The sequence below is a fragment of the Wolffia australiana genome, chromosome 9 (genome assembly GCF_029677425.1).
Source record: "Wolffia australiana isolate 7733 chromosome 9, ASM2967742v1".
NCBI lineage: Eukaryota > Viridiplantae > Streptophyta > Magnoliopsida > Alismatales > Araceae > Wolffia > Wolffia australiana.
In genome coordinates this window covers 9,278,804-9,294,743 of record NC_135843.1, presented here as the reverse complement: position 1 = coordinate 9,294,743, position 15,940 = coordinate 9,278,804, and the positions used below count along the sequence as shown (strand labels likewise).

Genomic DNA, 15,940 nt, shown 5'->3' with positions numbered 1-15,940 from the left:
GGGTGCCAAGCTACACCTCATGTTCTAGAAGATACAAAGGAGTATGTATCGACTCATGGAACCTATTCATCATCGGTTATCGTGTATGTATAATCCCTCATCCAGTAGATGCTCCTTAGATGACTTAACGTATGGTCAACTCTCCAACCCTAATCGGTCATTCAAGCTAGTACTGATGCATTTGGAAATCGTCGGAGAACACGTATCAGATATTTCACTGCCTTGGCCAAGGACTTCATTGCATCATCTTCATTGAGCTGTCACCTCATATACCAAGGGTGGACGATCCCATCTTGACTACTCAATCATCTTCGTGAACTTCTTGTTGTACCCAAACTAGGATCATTTAGAATCCCATGATTAGAGACTCGTTGGCCATAGTCAAAGTACAACCGTCCATCCACAAGACGTCTTTGGTGTCTCAGGTCTAAGGACTACTTACACAATCGTAATGTGAATCGACCTGATTGACAATTCGGTATAAAATCATTTAGGGATTTGTATAGATCAATTCAGTTAACTCTTTCCACTAAAGAGCATCCACTATATATCCTTAGTGTCTCCACACTAATGGCTACGGGACCGTCCATGCTCATCGTATGAGGCTAGATAGTGTTATTCTATGTGGATACTACGATGTCCTTCTCGTGTGTCCTTCGAATAGCAATGTTGCGAACACATGCTTAAAGACTAGTGATCTCTGTTTACGATCTCATCATAATTCACTATATCACACGTGCACTATAATGAATATGTTCTACCAAGTATCTATTGTTCCTAGCGTGAACCATGCACCCAAGCAAATCACTGTGCATGCAATGTAATGTCGATGATCATCGTCACGAAGAGCGTGTGTATTGATTGATAACACACAGTATTGATAGGTTAATATGATAATATTCAGATATCTATTTGCATTAAATTGTTTATATATAAGTGTCATCAATCATAAAGTGATTAAATCCAATTTTAGAAGGATGTTTTGGAATTTGTGCTTTTAAAAGTATTTTATTTATTTTTTGAACATAATTTGGAAGAAAATAATTTTTTGAATCGGGAAATGATTTTTTCCAGAAATTTGTTGACACTACATTGAGAAATATATGATCTTCTCGGTAAATAAAAACATTTGTTTATATTTCTTGGGTTCATTTTTTTATGATTTTTAAGATATTTTTGGGTTTATATTTCTGTCATGCCACGTGTCACTGTTTAATTCAGTAAATGGTGACCAACCAGTGATTTTGGTTAATGATTGGCAACAACCAACCAACAATGCCCCAAATGTATTTACTGGTAACGAAAAATCTCTCTTAATTTTAGTTGCAAGGGTGGCATGGGCCAAAAAAAAAGACAAGTAATTTTTGCATTGAATATAATGTGGAAACCATGGTGCAACGTGTACAAGTGGCACACATGCATTCACTTGGCAGCTACATGTCATTTACCAATTAGAGAGGATGGCAGCATGGCGCACACTCACTTGCCGCCGCGTCACATGTCATCTTATTAGTTAAATATGAATGTTATAAATATAACACTATTCCTAGGTGTTTGCCTTTTTTCAGTAAGCAACACATGGTACAATGAGAACACATAATCGAGAATGATGATGAAAAATCTGGGCCAATAGTTAAATTAAATGCCAAATTAAAAGATAAACCCCATGACCGGACGACGACGACGAGGAGATAAATCCGACTATCCATAACTCAGATTGAGCTGAAACTTCAAGGGTAGATTCATGTTATGTCATTTATGAATCCATTCACTGAATCTAAAAATTGAGCTTCCAATATTTGTAAAAATAATATTTAATCTCACTTCCACCTAATGGGGAAAACTGAAAGCAAGTTCAGTTTTGAAGATCCATCAAGAGTGTATTGGTGTCTTGAGTGCTTAGAGAAGGTCAAAAAAGAAGTGGGAGGCTGATCTGCATCAGGAAGATGCCTTGGTCCCAACGTAACATAGGGGTCTTGGCTTAGTCTCTTGCCTTACAATGCTCCTTTTTCAACATATTCATTTACATACATCACATCCATCATTATCCATCATCATCCCTATCTATCATTATCTACCACCCACCTAATGTATCACCTTTGCCATCATGATCTTGTCACATGTTCCATCTCTATTTATCTAAGAAAACCTAAGCTACTACCTTCCTCCATTTTATCCATCTCTCTACTCTTAATTCGACCACCTTCATCACAGTATCTTATTCCATCATCAGTATCACTCTCGCTTTCAAGCTTTAGTATCTTACGTTAAACCTTAATTTCAATATTTAAGCCTAAAAAATATATCTTGTTTTAGCTTCCTCATTAATTCTCATCTTGTCTTATCATCACTTCGTCACGACTTCCTTCATCCCTCTCTTTGTTTTTCACTCACTTTGATCATGATCCATCACACGTGCAATACTTGTATCATTATTCTTAAATAATTTTTATCCCTATCTCTGATCGTTAACTTCATCACACCACCCTCTTCTCATCCTCTCAAACTCACCTTGTAGAGACAGTTATTTTTGAAAATTGGTTCCTTGTGGAGATGATTTGAACTCATCACTAGCTAGTTAAATTATATAATGATTGAAGGTTTATAAATTTTATTGATTAAACTCAAATCCACATAAAATTACCCTACATTATAGTTTATCATCGAAACCACACTTATAGTATTTTTGCTAGATGCCCTTTCGTGTGCAACGCCACCAAGGCGCATATACGTAACCACCCACAGCTCTTGCACGACTGCCGCACTGTTTGGGTACAATTTATCTCATTGATGACGCTAGAGAAATTCAAGCATATTGGGGGCCTCACACATACTGCCAAGATGCAGTTTACGTATACGCTTGCTTCTTAGTTCTCGATTGTTAAGGGGATCTTGGTGTGTATCTTACTTTTGTTCTAATTATGTTGTTTCCTACTATAGTACATAATATTTCCTTTTAGATCAGGATAGAACATTATCGCTTATGGTTATTATTTTTGTATAATAATATTCAAATTACTGATGAATATTTAATCTCCTATTCTTCATTTTTCCTTCTATGGCAAAAAACTATTTTAAATAGACATAATGTGAAAGATCTTCGGTAGAAGTTGAATAGAGAGAAGATAGAAGAAAAAGAGAAGAGAAGTAAGAAGAAGAAGAAGACCGAGAAAGAGGAGGAGTGAGATCGTTGTATTCCTCAAGATTTAAAGTTTACATTGGTTGATTATTTATAGTATCATATTGTAACTGTAAATAAAAAAATTCTGTTTTATTTACTTATCCGTTATAACAATCACAACATATATATAATTGAATTAGTCGTTTAATCTTAACCATTATAACAAATGTGGATGCACCAGTCACAGTCGTTGATCGGTGTCGTGGTCTCATCTGTTGTGACAGATGCATTTAATCTCATCAATTATAACTGAAGGGGGTGCACCGATCTCAACCGTTGAAACAATCCTGTGAACCCTGTATCTACGGTTTGATCCTACCTTCTATCTTTAATCCTATTCTATCTTTGAACTTATATTGAATCCTATCCTCTAAGTCTCTAACGAGTATATGATATTGAATTGATTTATTACTAACTAATCTTGTTGAAGTCCCTAGCGAGCTGGCCTCTGACCATGGCACGATATGTTGCTCCAATGTTGTCACACCATAAAATGGGGGGATTGTGCTATTGAGCTTCACTTCTTTCAGTAGGGATTGAATCCACAGTACTTCGGCAGCAGCATTTTCTAAGGCCTTATATTCGGCTTCTGTGCTTGACTGAGCTACTGTCAGCTACTTTTTAAAACTCTAAGAGATAAGATTGTTACATAGAAATACTAAGAAACCTCATGTGGATTGTTTGATGGCGTAGCACCGCCGGACGTCACCGAGCCAGCACGCGAGGAGCCACCGTCGTCATCGAGCCCGCCACCGATGCGTGTCCAGCCGACACGACGAGCTGCCGCAGCGACGCGCGACCCCGAGTTCAGATACTCGGCATGACACACGCGCCACTTCATCGTCGGAGCAACCCACTTTTCCCTCTGTTTCCTTTTCTTATCTTTACTTTCTTTATCTTCATCATCGTCATTTTCACGTTGTCGTGTAGTGAGGGGAAGAGCCCATATGAGGACATCTTCCCCTCCCATGGGCCTGACAAGCCCATTTTCCCCTTTTATCTTATTTTTCCTTTTGTTGTTTAAAGGGGGCCCATCTTCACCCATTATATAAAGGAGAGGGTGGGCGTCCAAAGACTTACTCTTGAATTTTTAAGTTATGATGTTTTGAGAATTTGAAGAGTCACGATCGTGAGAACAGGAAGAAGAAAGGAAGAAGAAGAAAGGAAGAAGAAGAAGAAGAAGAGGAAGAAGAAGGAGGAAGAAGAAGGAGGAAGAAGAAGAGGAGGAAGGAGAGGAAGAAGGAGAAGAAGAGAAAGAAGAGAGAAGGAGAAGCGGAGTCGCCGCCCGCCGCCCGGCCGCCGCCGTCCGCCGGCCAGCCGCCGCCCGCGGTTGTTACCGCCGCCGGTGCCGTCTCCTCCGTTCCTGCCGCCGCCCGCGCTGTCTCCATACCCCCGCCGCCGCCTGCGCCATCCCCCTACTCCTCAGTAGCCGCCCACTCCCTTCCCGCAACCCCTGCAGCCACCCTCTCCGCTTCTTCCCCGCTCTGCCGCTGCTTGTCCACGGCCGTGCCTTTTCACCTCCCGCCGCCGCCCGCGCCGTCTTCTTCACCCCTGCCGTCGCCCGCACCTTCTCCCTACCTCCCGTCACCGCCCACGCTCCCCCCGCACATCCTGCAGCCATCCTTTCCATTTTTTTTTCCCCCGCTCAACCGCTGCTCGCCCACAGCCGCGACCCCTCACCTCCTGCCTCCGCCCGCGCTATCTCCCTACCCCTGTCTCCACCCGCGCTATCTCCCCTTCTCCGCGCCGCGGCTCGCCCACATCCTTCTTTCTTCCCTCTCACCCCGCCATTCGACCCAGCCTATCCGCCTGCGACACCCCTCCCGCTGCCGTTCACTCGCCACCCGCGGGCGATTCTACCACGCTGGTAGACGTCCAGCGCGCACGGCCCCGTGAACGCGCCCTAGGCTCCAGCGGCCTGCATCGCATCGACAACACGCCTCCCCCTCACTTGCCCTCCTTTACGTCCTTTACTTTCTTCAGTGCACTTTCGGTTCGCCTCTTCCGCGCTCGGGTTAGATAGGTGAGCGAGAGACAGGTTGAGACAACGACGAAAATTGCACGAGAGTCTTACCTGTCTGGTACGAGTCGGGACTCCCCGACGCGTGTGAGCACTTCAGCGGGGCTTCCCCGTTCGGCGACGTACTCGCCCTCGACCCTCTCGGGTGAGGTTCAGGAGGTCCGTCCGGCCTCACTCAAGGCAACCCGTCTCTTCTCTGGAACGGCACCCACTGCTCGTCGGCGCACGCACGTACGATAGTAGGACTTTCATACATACATCATCGTCATTATATCTGTTCACTTGCATCCATCGGACGACGTCGGTTGACGCCGTCCGATTAGTCCTCAATATGACACCGAGCCCGTACCCTCGGTGACGACCGGACGACGTCTTGACAACGTCAGGCATCATTGTTGATCTTCTTGATCGCCAGCCCAATCTGCATCACTAAAGACACTTATAGAAGAATTAGAGTGATTATGAAGAAAGAGACCATGTAAAATAGTTCCTTGAAGATATCGAAGGAGAAGTTTATAAAATTTTCAATCATTGAGGGATGGAGAGTGCATTTTCTGGCAAGCTTTATTAACAGCATAGGAAATGTCAGGTCTGGTTAGAGTGAGATATTGAAGAGATCCAATAATTTTCCTGTGTAAAGTGGGGTCAGAAAAAGGTTCACTAGGGGAATGTGTCTTGGTTAAGCTAATGGAGTTAATGAGGGCTTAAAATTTTCCATGTTGGCATTATGAAGAATTTGGAATAAATATTTTGATTGTGACAATAGAGAACCATTGTCGTGTTTAATTAGTTAAATTCCAAGAAAGAAGTGAGCAGGTCCTAGATCCTTAATCGTAAAATTCTATTGTAATTGTTGAACTAGCGAACCTATGGTGGAGGAACAAGGTGAAATAATGAGAATGTCGTCAACATATATCAGAATAAAAACAGGTTTTGCGGAAGATAATTTCAAAAACAGCGATGTATCAGTTTTCGATCCAATGAAATCAAGAGTTTTAGAAAATGAGTTAGCTTGGTGAACCAAGCTCTAGGTGACTGTTTTAGACAATAGATAAATTTTTGGAGTTTACAAACGTGATGAGGAACCTGTGAATCTTTGAAACCAGTTGGTTGTTCCATGTAAATGATTTCATCAAGTTCTCCATGCAGAAATGCATTAGAGACATCTAGCTGTTGAATGGCCCAATTACTGCTGATAGCTATATAAAGTAATAATCTGGTGGTTGTATGTTTAATTATAGGGCTAAACATTTCAGAGAAGTCAAATCCTTCTTGTTGGTTGTAGCCTTTTGCTACTAGCCTGGCTTTGTACTTATCAATGTCACCATTAGGTTTATACTTTATCCCAAAAACCCATTTACATCCACTGACATGAAAATTTGGATTTCTTGAGACTAATTCTCAAGTTTGATTTTGCAATAAAGCTTGCATTTCCTGTTTCATGGCATGCATCCAATTAGCACTTGTGGATGAAGCGCTATACGATTGAGGCTTCTCAATGTGGACTAAAATAGTTGAGAAAACACTGTGGCATAGGATGTCTAGTGACTGTTAAAGATAAGCGCCTTTGAAAGGAATCAGATGAAGTGTCTTGAAGATAATTATCTGTAACTGGTTTAGTTTTTAAATTTTCACCTGGTTAGGGGAGTAGTCTAATGTAATTATAATGGGAATCTCTGATTCTAAGGGATTGTAAGGATCAAAAAGTTGGATAGAGGAGGAATTGGGACATAACTGAGGTATAGTTTGAGTTTCACAGGATGAGTGTGATGACTCAGCTGTCTCGACATCCGTGTGAGAGATTTGAGTGTCATGTGTATCAACAGATGTGTTGATGACAGAATTTTGAGTATTGGGATGCTTAGGATCATCATGAAAGGATCCAAGTATTCCATTATGTGTTAAGGAGTCAGCACCCCCAAACGGGTGCGTACACTCGCCATGATAAGAGGCCAGCTCGCTAGGGACTTCAACAAGATTAGTTAGTAATAAATCAATTAAATATCATATACTCGTTCGAGACTTAGAGGATAGGATTCAATATAAGTTCAAAGATAGAAAGCAGACGGCGGTAAGTAACGGAACGGAACGGGTAACGGGACTCCTGGGGACAGAAGGTATAAAGTGAGTCGCGCTCTCGCCATCAGTCCCTTCAAGCTCCATGGCGACGGGGATAGAAGAAGACGGGGAGAAGCGTCTGATTCGATCGGCGTCAGAAGAAGTGTCCCGCCAATTCAGAACTCTCGTCGATGCCTCTGATATCGATTCGCTCAAGCAGCTGCAACACCTGATGTTTGTTCTTGCTCCTTGTACATACCCCTTTGTTTCGATGATCGTGGTTCTTTAGTTCGCCCATTCGTTACTGTAAAATCCTAGATGAGAAAGTAATGGCGATCTTGCGTTTTTCACTTGTTCTGGAAGGATTAAGCCTTGGGTTGGCTTTCAAATACGTCTTTCATTTTCGTTTTCGTGTTAAGATTCAATTCCGGCTTCGGAAAGAGTTCTCTCGTCTATTGAAGCCCGTGCCTGAAGTTCATTTGAAAGTTACTCCGTCACATTGGTCCATAGGCTTTTGAAAGGTTGTAGCATCTTATCTGTTATCCCTCTTTCAATTTTCGCTTCCGATTGTGGGATTGCAACGGCTTTGAGATTTCTCTTAACCTACCCTGTCAATTTTATAGGTATAGAATGTCTCTAGTGCTTGCTAAATGCAAATTTTACACTTGTTCCTTAGGGCTGTAATCCATGAAGGCGTATAAAAAATATCAATTTTGAAATTTTGGAATAAAATGAGTAATCTGCTGCGGCGCACATTCATTAGAATTTTTTTTTTTGAATCTAATCATTTGGAATTGTTAGATTGGGAAGGCTGCAGGATAGCAACGCAGTTCTAACCCACTTCAATGAGTACTCCGAGCGATGCTACGCAGAGGTTCGTGGTGATTTCACAAGGAGCACGCACCTTCTGAAATCCATGAAAGCTGATCTAGACCACATATTCATCCGGCTGAGGTTTCTGGTTCTATTGGGATCTTCCCTCTCATCAGTCCTTTTCTAAAATCATGCTAATTACTTTAAATTTCATTATTAATCTGTGCAGAAGTATGAAGGCAAAGCTCCAGGAAACTTACCCAGATGCCTTCCCTGAGGGTGTGCTAGACCAGAGGCCTGATCTTGAAAGCCCTTTTAGGCCCAGCTGAATTTTCGAATTGCTGGATGTGGATAGATGATCAGGTGAGTATTGACATCTGAATTTTCTCTTTTAGAGCTTCAGCCTTCATATGATTTTGAGAATACAAATATATAACAAGGTCGGTGAAAACTCTCTTGCGTGTGGTTTATGACTATTGATGTGCAGTTGAGTTCAATAAATTAAGGACTGATCTACTTGTGCCTTGAGTAGTTGAATTAAATAAGCAAAGGACTGCTCGCAGTTGGTAACTGTTCATTTGGAAGGAAAAATTTATATCAAAGAATTGATAAAATGCATAAAAATATGTACGAGTTGCTATTCACTTTTAACTCTCTGCCTGTTTATATTTCTTGATTTATTTTTCATGAGTTGAATGAACATATAACCATACTACAATTGATCTAAGGAATCTAGTTAAATTAACAAAGGATTCCTATCAATTCATCACCTTTTGTTTAAAAGTCAAGGAGTTGTCTTACATTTTTTATAAAATTCCTGAAAATCCATTACAGTGGTTATTATTCATCATAATTATTTAATTCTTCTTTTTATTTTCGTTCCTCTTTACCAATGTCGAGAGAGACGCTGAACAGAGAAGACACAATCTGATAAGAACCTTGATCTAGGTTTGTATTGGGAGGAGAGTAGAGGACGAGGAAGGTAGAATTTCCTGGGGTAGAGAGGTGAAACGGAAATGATAAGAGGGGTCGAGCAGAGGGGTTAGAGGGGTCGACCAGGGACGAGCCAGCTGAAGATCCGGTGGGACGATCACAAGGATAGGGGATTGTTGGACGGTCAAGGGGACGGGACCGAGACGAAGAGGATTGAGATAGTGAGCCAAGAGGTCAATCTTAACTTCAGTCTTGACTGCCCTCCTCAAGGGAGGGCTACACATATTTATAAGAAAAGGAAGCAATCTATCCTAAACATGAAATGACTAAAATGCCCCTAATGGGCTAAACTTCCTAAGATAATCTTTGGGGGTAGAGGATCGTATCACAAGCCCAGCTAGAGGGTGGGATAGTCCGGAGTGCCCAATCCGAGCAAGGGGGTGGGGGAGTATAAATTCAGAGTAGCATCTTCAGGCGAGGGAACATTAAATATCATCCATCACATCATCTGTCACGGTGATGGATCCGTGTCGGATGATGTGACGATGACAGATGGTGTTTTTAGCCCCATGACAGTGACGGATGAGGTGATGAAATACTCGTGACGGTTGACATGACAGTGACGGAGGGTCTCGGATGGGGGCACCTTGTCTTTTCCTTTCTTTTAGTACATCCTGTTTTCATTTTTCTTGATTTGAGAACTTAAAGACTTGAATCTTAAAGCTATAGTCGAGGCCCCCTAAGGGCATATGTTGGTTTTGTATTTTCAGAATCAAGCAAGGTTGGAGTGAGCGTAAGGAGAGTCGAAAAACCAGAGCTGCAACTGCTCTGGACTTGAAGGATATGTTATTCCAAAAAAGGATGAGAGATTTTAGTTTATCTTTAGCTTGAGTAGTTTTTGTTGGGGGTGAATTTATTGATTCAAAGGTTGTATTCCCTCACGGATGATGATTGCCATGGAAATTTCAGTGATAGAAAAAGGGAAAAAGGGATAATAATTTGTGTTATATTTAGAATAAAAGTAATGATACTGAGAGAGAGAGAGATGGGGACCGGGACCGAGAGAAATTGAGTGAGAGGGAGACCGAAAGATGAAGTGGTAGTAAGTCAGAGAGAGTGAGATAGAGGGGAGAGACTGAAAGAGAGAGAGGGAGACTGACAGAGGGAGAGGGAGTCTGACAGAGAGGGAGGGGAGAGAGAGAGAGAGGCCAAAAGAGGGAGACAAAGAGAGAGAGAGAGAATGGTAGACCAAAAGAGGGAGACAGAGAGAGAGAGAGAGAGAGAGAGAGAGAGCCCAAGAGAGTGTGGGAAGACCGAAAGAAAGAAAGAGAGAGAGGAAGTGAGAGCAGACGAGAGGTTGTCTGAGAGAGTGAGGGAGTTAGAGAAAGAGCGAGAGAGAAAGGAGACGAAGTTAGAGAGAGGGGGAGTTGGAGAGAGAGAAGGAGATAAAGACGGAGAGGGAGTCCGAGAGAGATGGAGGGAGACTGAGACAGAGAGGAGAGAAATAGAGAGAGACTGATAGAGAAAGGGAGATGGACAGAGAGAGAGGGAGACGAACAGAGATGGGAGTCTGAAAGAGAGAGATGGATTACGTGAGAGAGAGAGAGAGGGAGTCTGAGAGAGATAGAAATGAAAATGTTAAAAATTAATCACTTATTTTTTTGTTGTTATGTCCTTTCGTCGCCTGTGATGCAGACGTCGTCTGGTGGCGGGCTGCAGATTGGATGACAACTATATTGATGGGTGACAAAAATATGACAAAATTTTATAAAATCCTAGGAAGCGTGACAGGATGGGAGACGTGATAAACTGAATGTTATGTTCTTGTCCGTCACCACTTGTCATGTCCCATACATGCCGTTTCCTATTTATGATATACGGGTTAGAGGAGCTGTAGATGACAAAGCTGATAGGAGAGAAGGATCTGAGTCCGAATGAAGTGTCTAGGATGCAGAGGGAGTTGTCCTTAAATGGGACGACCCGGTTCTTTGCCAGATGTTTGGAGTTTCCCGAAAGGAGGATTAGTTGTAGTCAACCCCTCAGCCTTAGTGTGTAGGGATCGTGGTAGAACAAACTTTCAAGAAGTGTGAAATCTTTGGAAAAAATAATTTTACTCCTGAGAGGATACTGGCATTTTACACTTTCCAGTGTTAGAATAACCAAGAAATACAAAAAATAATGCCCGAGATACTCTTACTTGTGACCCTGATGTGGATATTAATGGATACAAACTGTCAGCCAAAGAAGCAAAGCTCAGTATTATGAAGTGTAGCTTGTGGATATAAAATATGTAGGAGTTTTAACAGAGCTACCACCAAGCGGGGGAGTGGATAATCTGTTAATAAGTAAATTGATAACAAAACTGCCTTTCCCTAGAATGTTTTGGTATCTTTTTCAAACTTGGAAGCGCTCGTACTCTTTTCCAAATATGCCTCAGTTTGTGCTTTGCTACACCATTTTGCTGTGTGGATTAAGGACATGAAGATTTGAAAAGAATTCTTACATCCTCAAAAAGTGGGGTTCTTTCAGAGTTAATAGATTCTTGTCCATTATCATTATACAACCAATTATATGGGAATCAAATTGCTAATGGATAGTGAATGATACTTAGGACCTCAGCTTTAGCCTTCATAGATGAATCCAGCAGCAGCAACTAACATCATCAATCAGGATGAGGAACTATCTAAAACCATGGGTGTCTGTAACTGAAGTATAACACCATGCATCCCTATATATAATTTCAAAACCTTATCTGACTCTGAATACAAAGGGGGCTTTCCTTGTTAAGTATCTAGATGAATATATCTTCAACGCCAAGTTTGTATTCTTGGTAACTTTGGGGGTTCATTGGTCAGATGATAGGCTTGGCTTTGAGACATGTTTACCCCACTGATAGATTTTTCCCTGTAAAGAGATTCTTTGGAGCTACTTAAGGATGATAAGCATACATTTACCCCATGAGTGAGCAAGCGAGCAACTCGGGTTGCTACCGAGCACGCCTTCCTCCTTGGCCATGGGTATATTCACATAACAAACCTGAAATTAGTATTTATCAATAAGAAGATATGGAAGAATCACACCTGGGGCACAGAATATGGTGGACTACAGCAGAATGGAGAAGATGATTTCATGTCAATCTCAGGAGAGACGTTGAATGGAGAAGATGCACGAGGAATAAATAAAGAAAAAACACCCAAACTATAAACACATATTGTATCAGATATATACATTTAGTAATTTCAACGGTAAAGCTTAAAGTGTATTTTTTTCCTTGAACGACATGTGGCTGCCTATAAAGGCTATAACTGAACACTTTTTATCTGCTATCCCTCATCTATAAGCATCAAATTCATGACCTTTCTTATTATTGCTGTTACTCTCTATTTCCTTATTTTTTCCTTTGTGTTAGTTCATCTTCTATAGCCACCTTCTACATGGTGTAAGAGCAATATGATCCAATTGGTTTAATGTCTCACTGTAAATTACCATTTGAGATGTGGTCACAACTTTTGCTAGCAGAAGTCTGTTTAAACACTTGGAATTCTCCACGTACTTGTTGGGTCTTGATCCCTTGTTGTGGCCTTTTGTCCTATCCCTTTAACTTCAAAGTCAAAGCCGTTCTTTCATTGGAATGGGTTAAGTTTGTTTAAGAGTTATCTTTTGAGAAGTGTGATATGCTTATTTTTTGGATTCTTACATTTTTTATAATGAAACTTACTCAAAAATGGACTCCTAATCAGTCGAAGTTATTTTCACCTTGCTAAAACATTCATTTGTATCGTATTTTTAGAGAAACATTAAAATTAAGCCTAGAGATTCTCAAAAAACTCCGTTAAACGAAATCCAAGTCTCCAAAATGTGAAATATTAGGAAACCCAAGGAATTTTTGGAAATTCCATCATAAAACCCCAGGAAATTGAGTCTCTGATAAATGGAGGGAGTTGGATCCAGTAAAATACAGTCTCTGATATCACCTTGCCATTTGTTTTTTAAAGTTAACATTAATTGAACATGTTTAGAGATACTGAATTATATATTCAAGCCTAAATGTTGTTACCTTCAAACATCACTAAGGTAAGTCCAACATCACTTAGATTCTAACGTTGACGCAAACGAACAAGATATTTATTCCTCCACGAATTGTGGATTTGCAGAATAGAGAAACACATCCTTTATTAATGGAGTTCACAGAAATTTGAAATTTTACATTACTTTTTCATCTATAAGAAATTGTATGTTACTTTTTAATTTTTACTCATAGTTAATGTATCCTGAGCAGTTATTATCCCCCATCGCCACTAAGCAGCAATTCCAGTCCACTGAGAATTTATTGGGTATGCTAATTAGGCAGAGTGTGTTTAACCTTTCCCAGTCGATTATATCTATGAATTGCGATTATTTTCTTTGATTAATGCCAAGTGTGTGCTCCCTCTTCCTCTCTATCTTTCTCTCCCCCCCTTCACTATCATTCTTTCTCTTTCTTCCCTTTTGCTCACCCTCTCTTGTAATGATTTATCTCTCTCATTCTCTTTCTGCTTCTTTCTCAACCTCTCTGTCTTTTAAAACGTTCTCCTCTTTCTTTCTCTCTCTCTCCCCCCTTCTCACCTTCCCTCCCTTTTAAAACTTTCTTCCCTTTCTTTGTTTCTCTCTCTCTCTCTCTCTCTCTCTCTCTCTCTCTCTCTCTCTCTCTTTTAGTGCTCTCTTGTCTTTCTTTCTTCTCAATCTTTCTGTCTCTCTCTTTTAATGCCCTCACCCCACGAGAGTTAGTCACATGGGCAGGCGGCTGCGCGCAGCGGCCACGTGGCGGGAGGCTGTGTGCGGTAGTTGAGCAGACGACGACGGAGGGCTAAGGACCCGCGGATGGATGGCGGCACGTGGATGTGGTGGAAGCTTCACGATCAGAACTGGACTTAGGGAGGGCGGCCTCCTCTCTGCGGTGGTGGCGGCAGAGAAGGAACTAGGCCAATTCTTAGAAGAAAAATTCAATTCCAAAAAAGTCACCAATGATCCATTACATCAATGGCTTGTTTATAGGCCTTTGAGGAAAGAGAAAATAGTTAGAAATTAAAAAAAAAATCAGAAATCAAATCTAATTATAAATGAAATTCAGATCCCGGGTCTGAGGTTGAGGCTGATGGTCATGACACGGGTCATCTCCTCCTTTAGTGGTGGTGTTACGTTGGATCATATCCCAAAGTATCAGGTTTGGGAACTTCATAACAGACTGAATTAATCTGATTATTATCTGCCCTGAATAATGAAATATACAGCTGTCGAGTTTGCTTCACGCTACATCCCACTTCAAGACCCAAGTAGACGAAAATACCCTCCGCCAAGTCCCTAGAAGGCCGACCCTACGAGGGGCTTTTCGGCCTTGTTTTCGTCGCCTCCTAAAAAATACTATAAAACTTGAGATCTCTGACGGTAGGCCAAGAATCCTTGTGCCCTGTCATGGCGTCTATCGGCAGCGACGAGGAACCCGTTGACGGATTCCCGACGCTCCGCCGGCGGCGGGACGGCAGCTACCGTCGTCTCAGCGGCACCGAAGTCGTCCCCGCCGGCGCCGACCCCGTCACCGGCGTCCTCTCGAAGGACGTCGCCATAGCCACGACCTCAGAGGACGTCACCGCCAGGCTCTTTCTCCCGTCAACGGCAGCCGCGGGCAGCACCGACAAGCTCCCCGTCGTCGTCTACTTTCACGGCGGCGGCTTCTGCGCGGAGTCCGCCTTCTCTCCCAAGTACCACCGCCACGTCGCCGCCGTCTCCGCCAGAGCGAACGCCGTCTGCGTCTCCGTCAACTACCGGCTGGCGCCGGAGAACCCGCTGCCGGCGGCGTACGAGGACGCCTGGGCGGCGCTGCGCTGGGCCACGACCGAGCCGTGGCTCGGCGCCGGCGCGGACTTGGCGCGGGTGTTTGTGGCGGGGGACAGCGCGGGGGGGAACATCGCGCACAACGCGGCCCTGCGCGCGACCGAGGAGGGGACTGCGGTGGAAGGGTTGGTGGCCGTGCACCCCTTCTTCTGGTTCGGAGGGAGTGAGACGGGCGTGGACGAGGCCGTCGCCGACAGGGCGTGGCGGTTCATCTACCCGACCGCGGCGCGCGGGCTGGGCGAGCCCTGCGTGAGCCCGGCGGCGCGGTTGGGGGAGCTGCGCTGCCGGCGGGTGCTGGTCTGCACGGCGGAGGCCGACCCGATGAGAGAGGGCGGACGGCTTTACTGGGAGGCGCTGCGCCGGAGCGGGTTTGGAGAGAGGGCGGAGCTGCTGGAGACCAAGGGCGAGGGGCATGTTTTCCACCTGAGCAGGCCCGACTGTGCTGGAGCCGAAGAGATGATGGAACGCCTTGTTGCGTTCATCCGTGGGGAGTCGCTGCGCTGTTGATCGGCTGGTTCTTGCCCGAGCTGCTGCTGGTGCTGCTGTTTGGGAGTTTGATGAAAGTAGCCAGTCAAGTCAGCGGAAGAGGATAGGTTGATAGAGATCTACTGGGAGGAGCGCTTGGGCCTATTCACTGCACGAATAATATGAGAAGCGTACTTTCGATTCATGGCTATTCAAAGTGAAAGAGTGTGTGTGTGTGAAAGAGAGAGAGAGATAGAGCGGGGGGGGGGGGGGAGATAGAGGAAGAGAGAGGGAGAGATAGAGGGGGAGGGAGAGGGAAACAGAGGGAGAGAGAGGGAGAGATAGAGGGGGAGGTAGAGGGAAACAGAGGGAGAGAGAGGGAGAGATAGAGGGGGAGGGAGAGGGAGACAGAGGGAGAGAGAGGGAGAGATAGAGGGGGAGGTAGAGGGAGACAGATGGAGAGAGGGAGGGAGAGAGGGAGAGACAGACAGAAAGAGAGAGACCGAGAGAGACAAAGAGAGAGAAATACAGAGAGATATAAAGAGAAAGAGAGATCTTGAAGAAACACTGATGACTCCTGAATCGGCATAGTAGTGGGA

The 15,940-nt window shown here is 43.5% G+C and overlaps 1 protein-coding gene and 1 pseudogene across 2 annotated transcripts; both read left to right on the top strand.

Annotated features, from left to right (window-relative positions):
• Window positions 1-7,335: 7,335 nt before the first annotated feature.
• Window positions 7,336-10,012, top strand: LOC144707624 (kxDL motif protein). 2 transcript variants are annotated; one of them, XM_078580831.1, is made up of 4 exons: window positions 7,336-7,493; window positions 8,061-8,213; window positions 8,302-8,435; window positions 9,776-10,012. In XM_078580831.1, the coding sequence occupies exons 1-3, from the start codon at window positions 7,363-7,365 to the stop codon at window positions 8,399-8,401; spliced, it is 384 nt and encodes a 127-aa protein (XP_078436957.1). In that variant the 5' UTR covers window positions 7,336-7,362; the 3' UTR covers window positions 8,402-8,435; window positions 9,776-10,012. The 2 variants fall into 2 exon arrangements, with proteins under 2 accessions (XP_078436957.1, XP_078436956.1); XM_078580830.1 differs by lacking the exon at window positions 9,776-10,012 and having other exon boundaries at window positions 8,302-8,546.
• Window positions 10,013-14,425: 4,413 nt separating this feature from the next.
• Window positions 14,426-15,544, top strand: LOC144707623 (putative carboxylesterase 2 pseudogene; annotated as a pseudogene).
• Window positions 15,545-15,940: the final 396 nt, after the last annotated feature.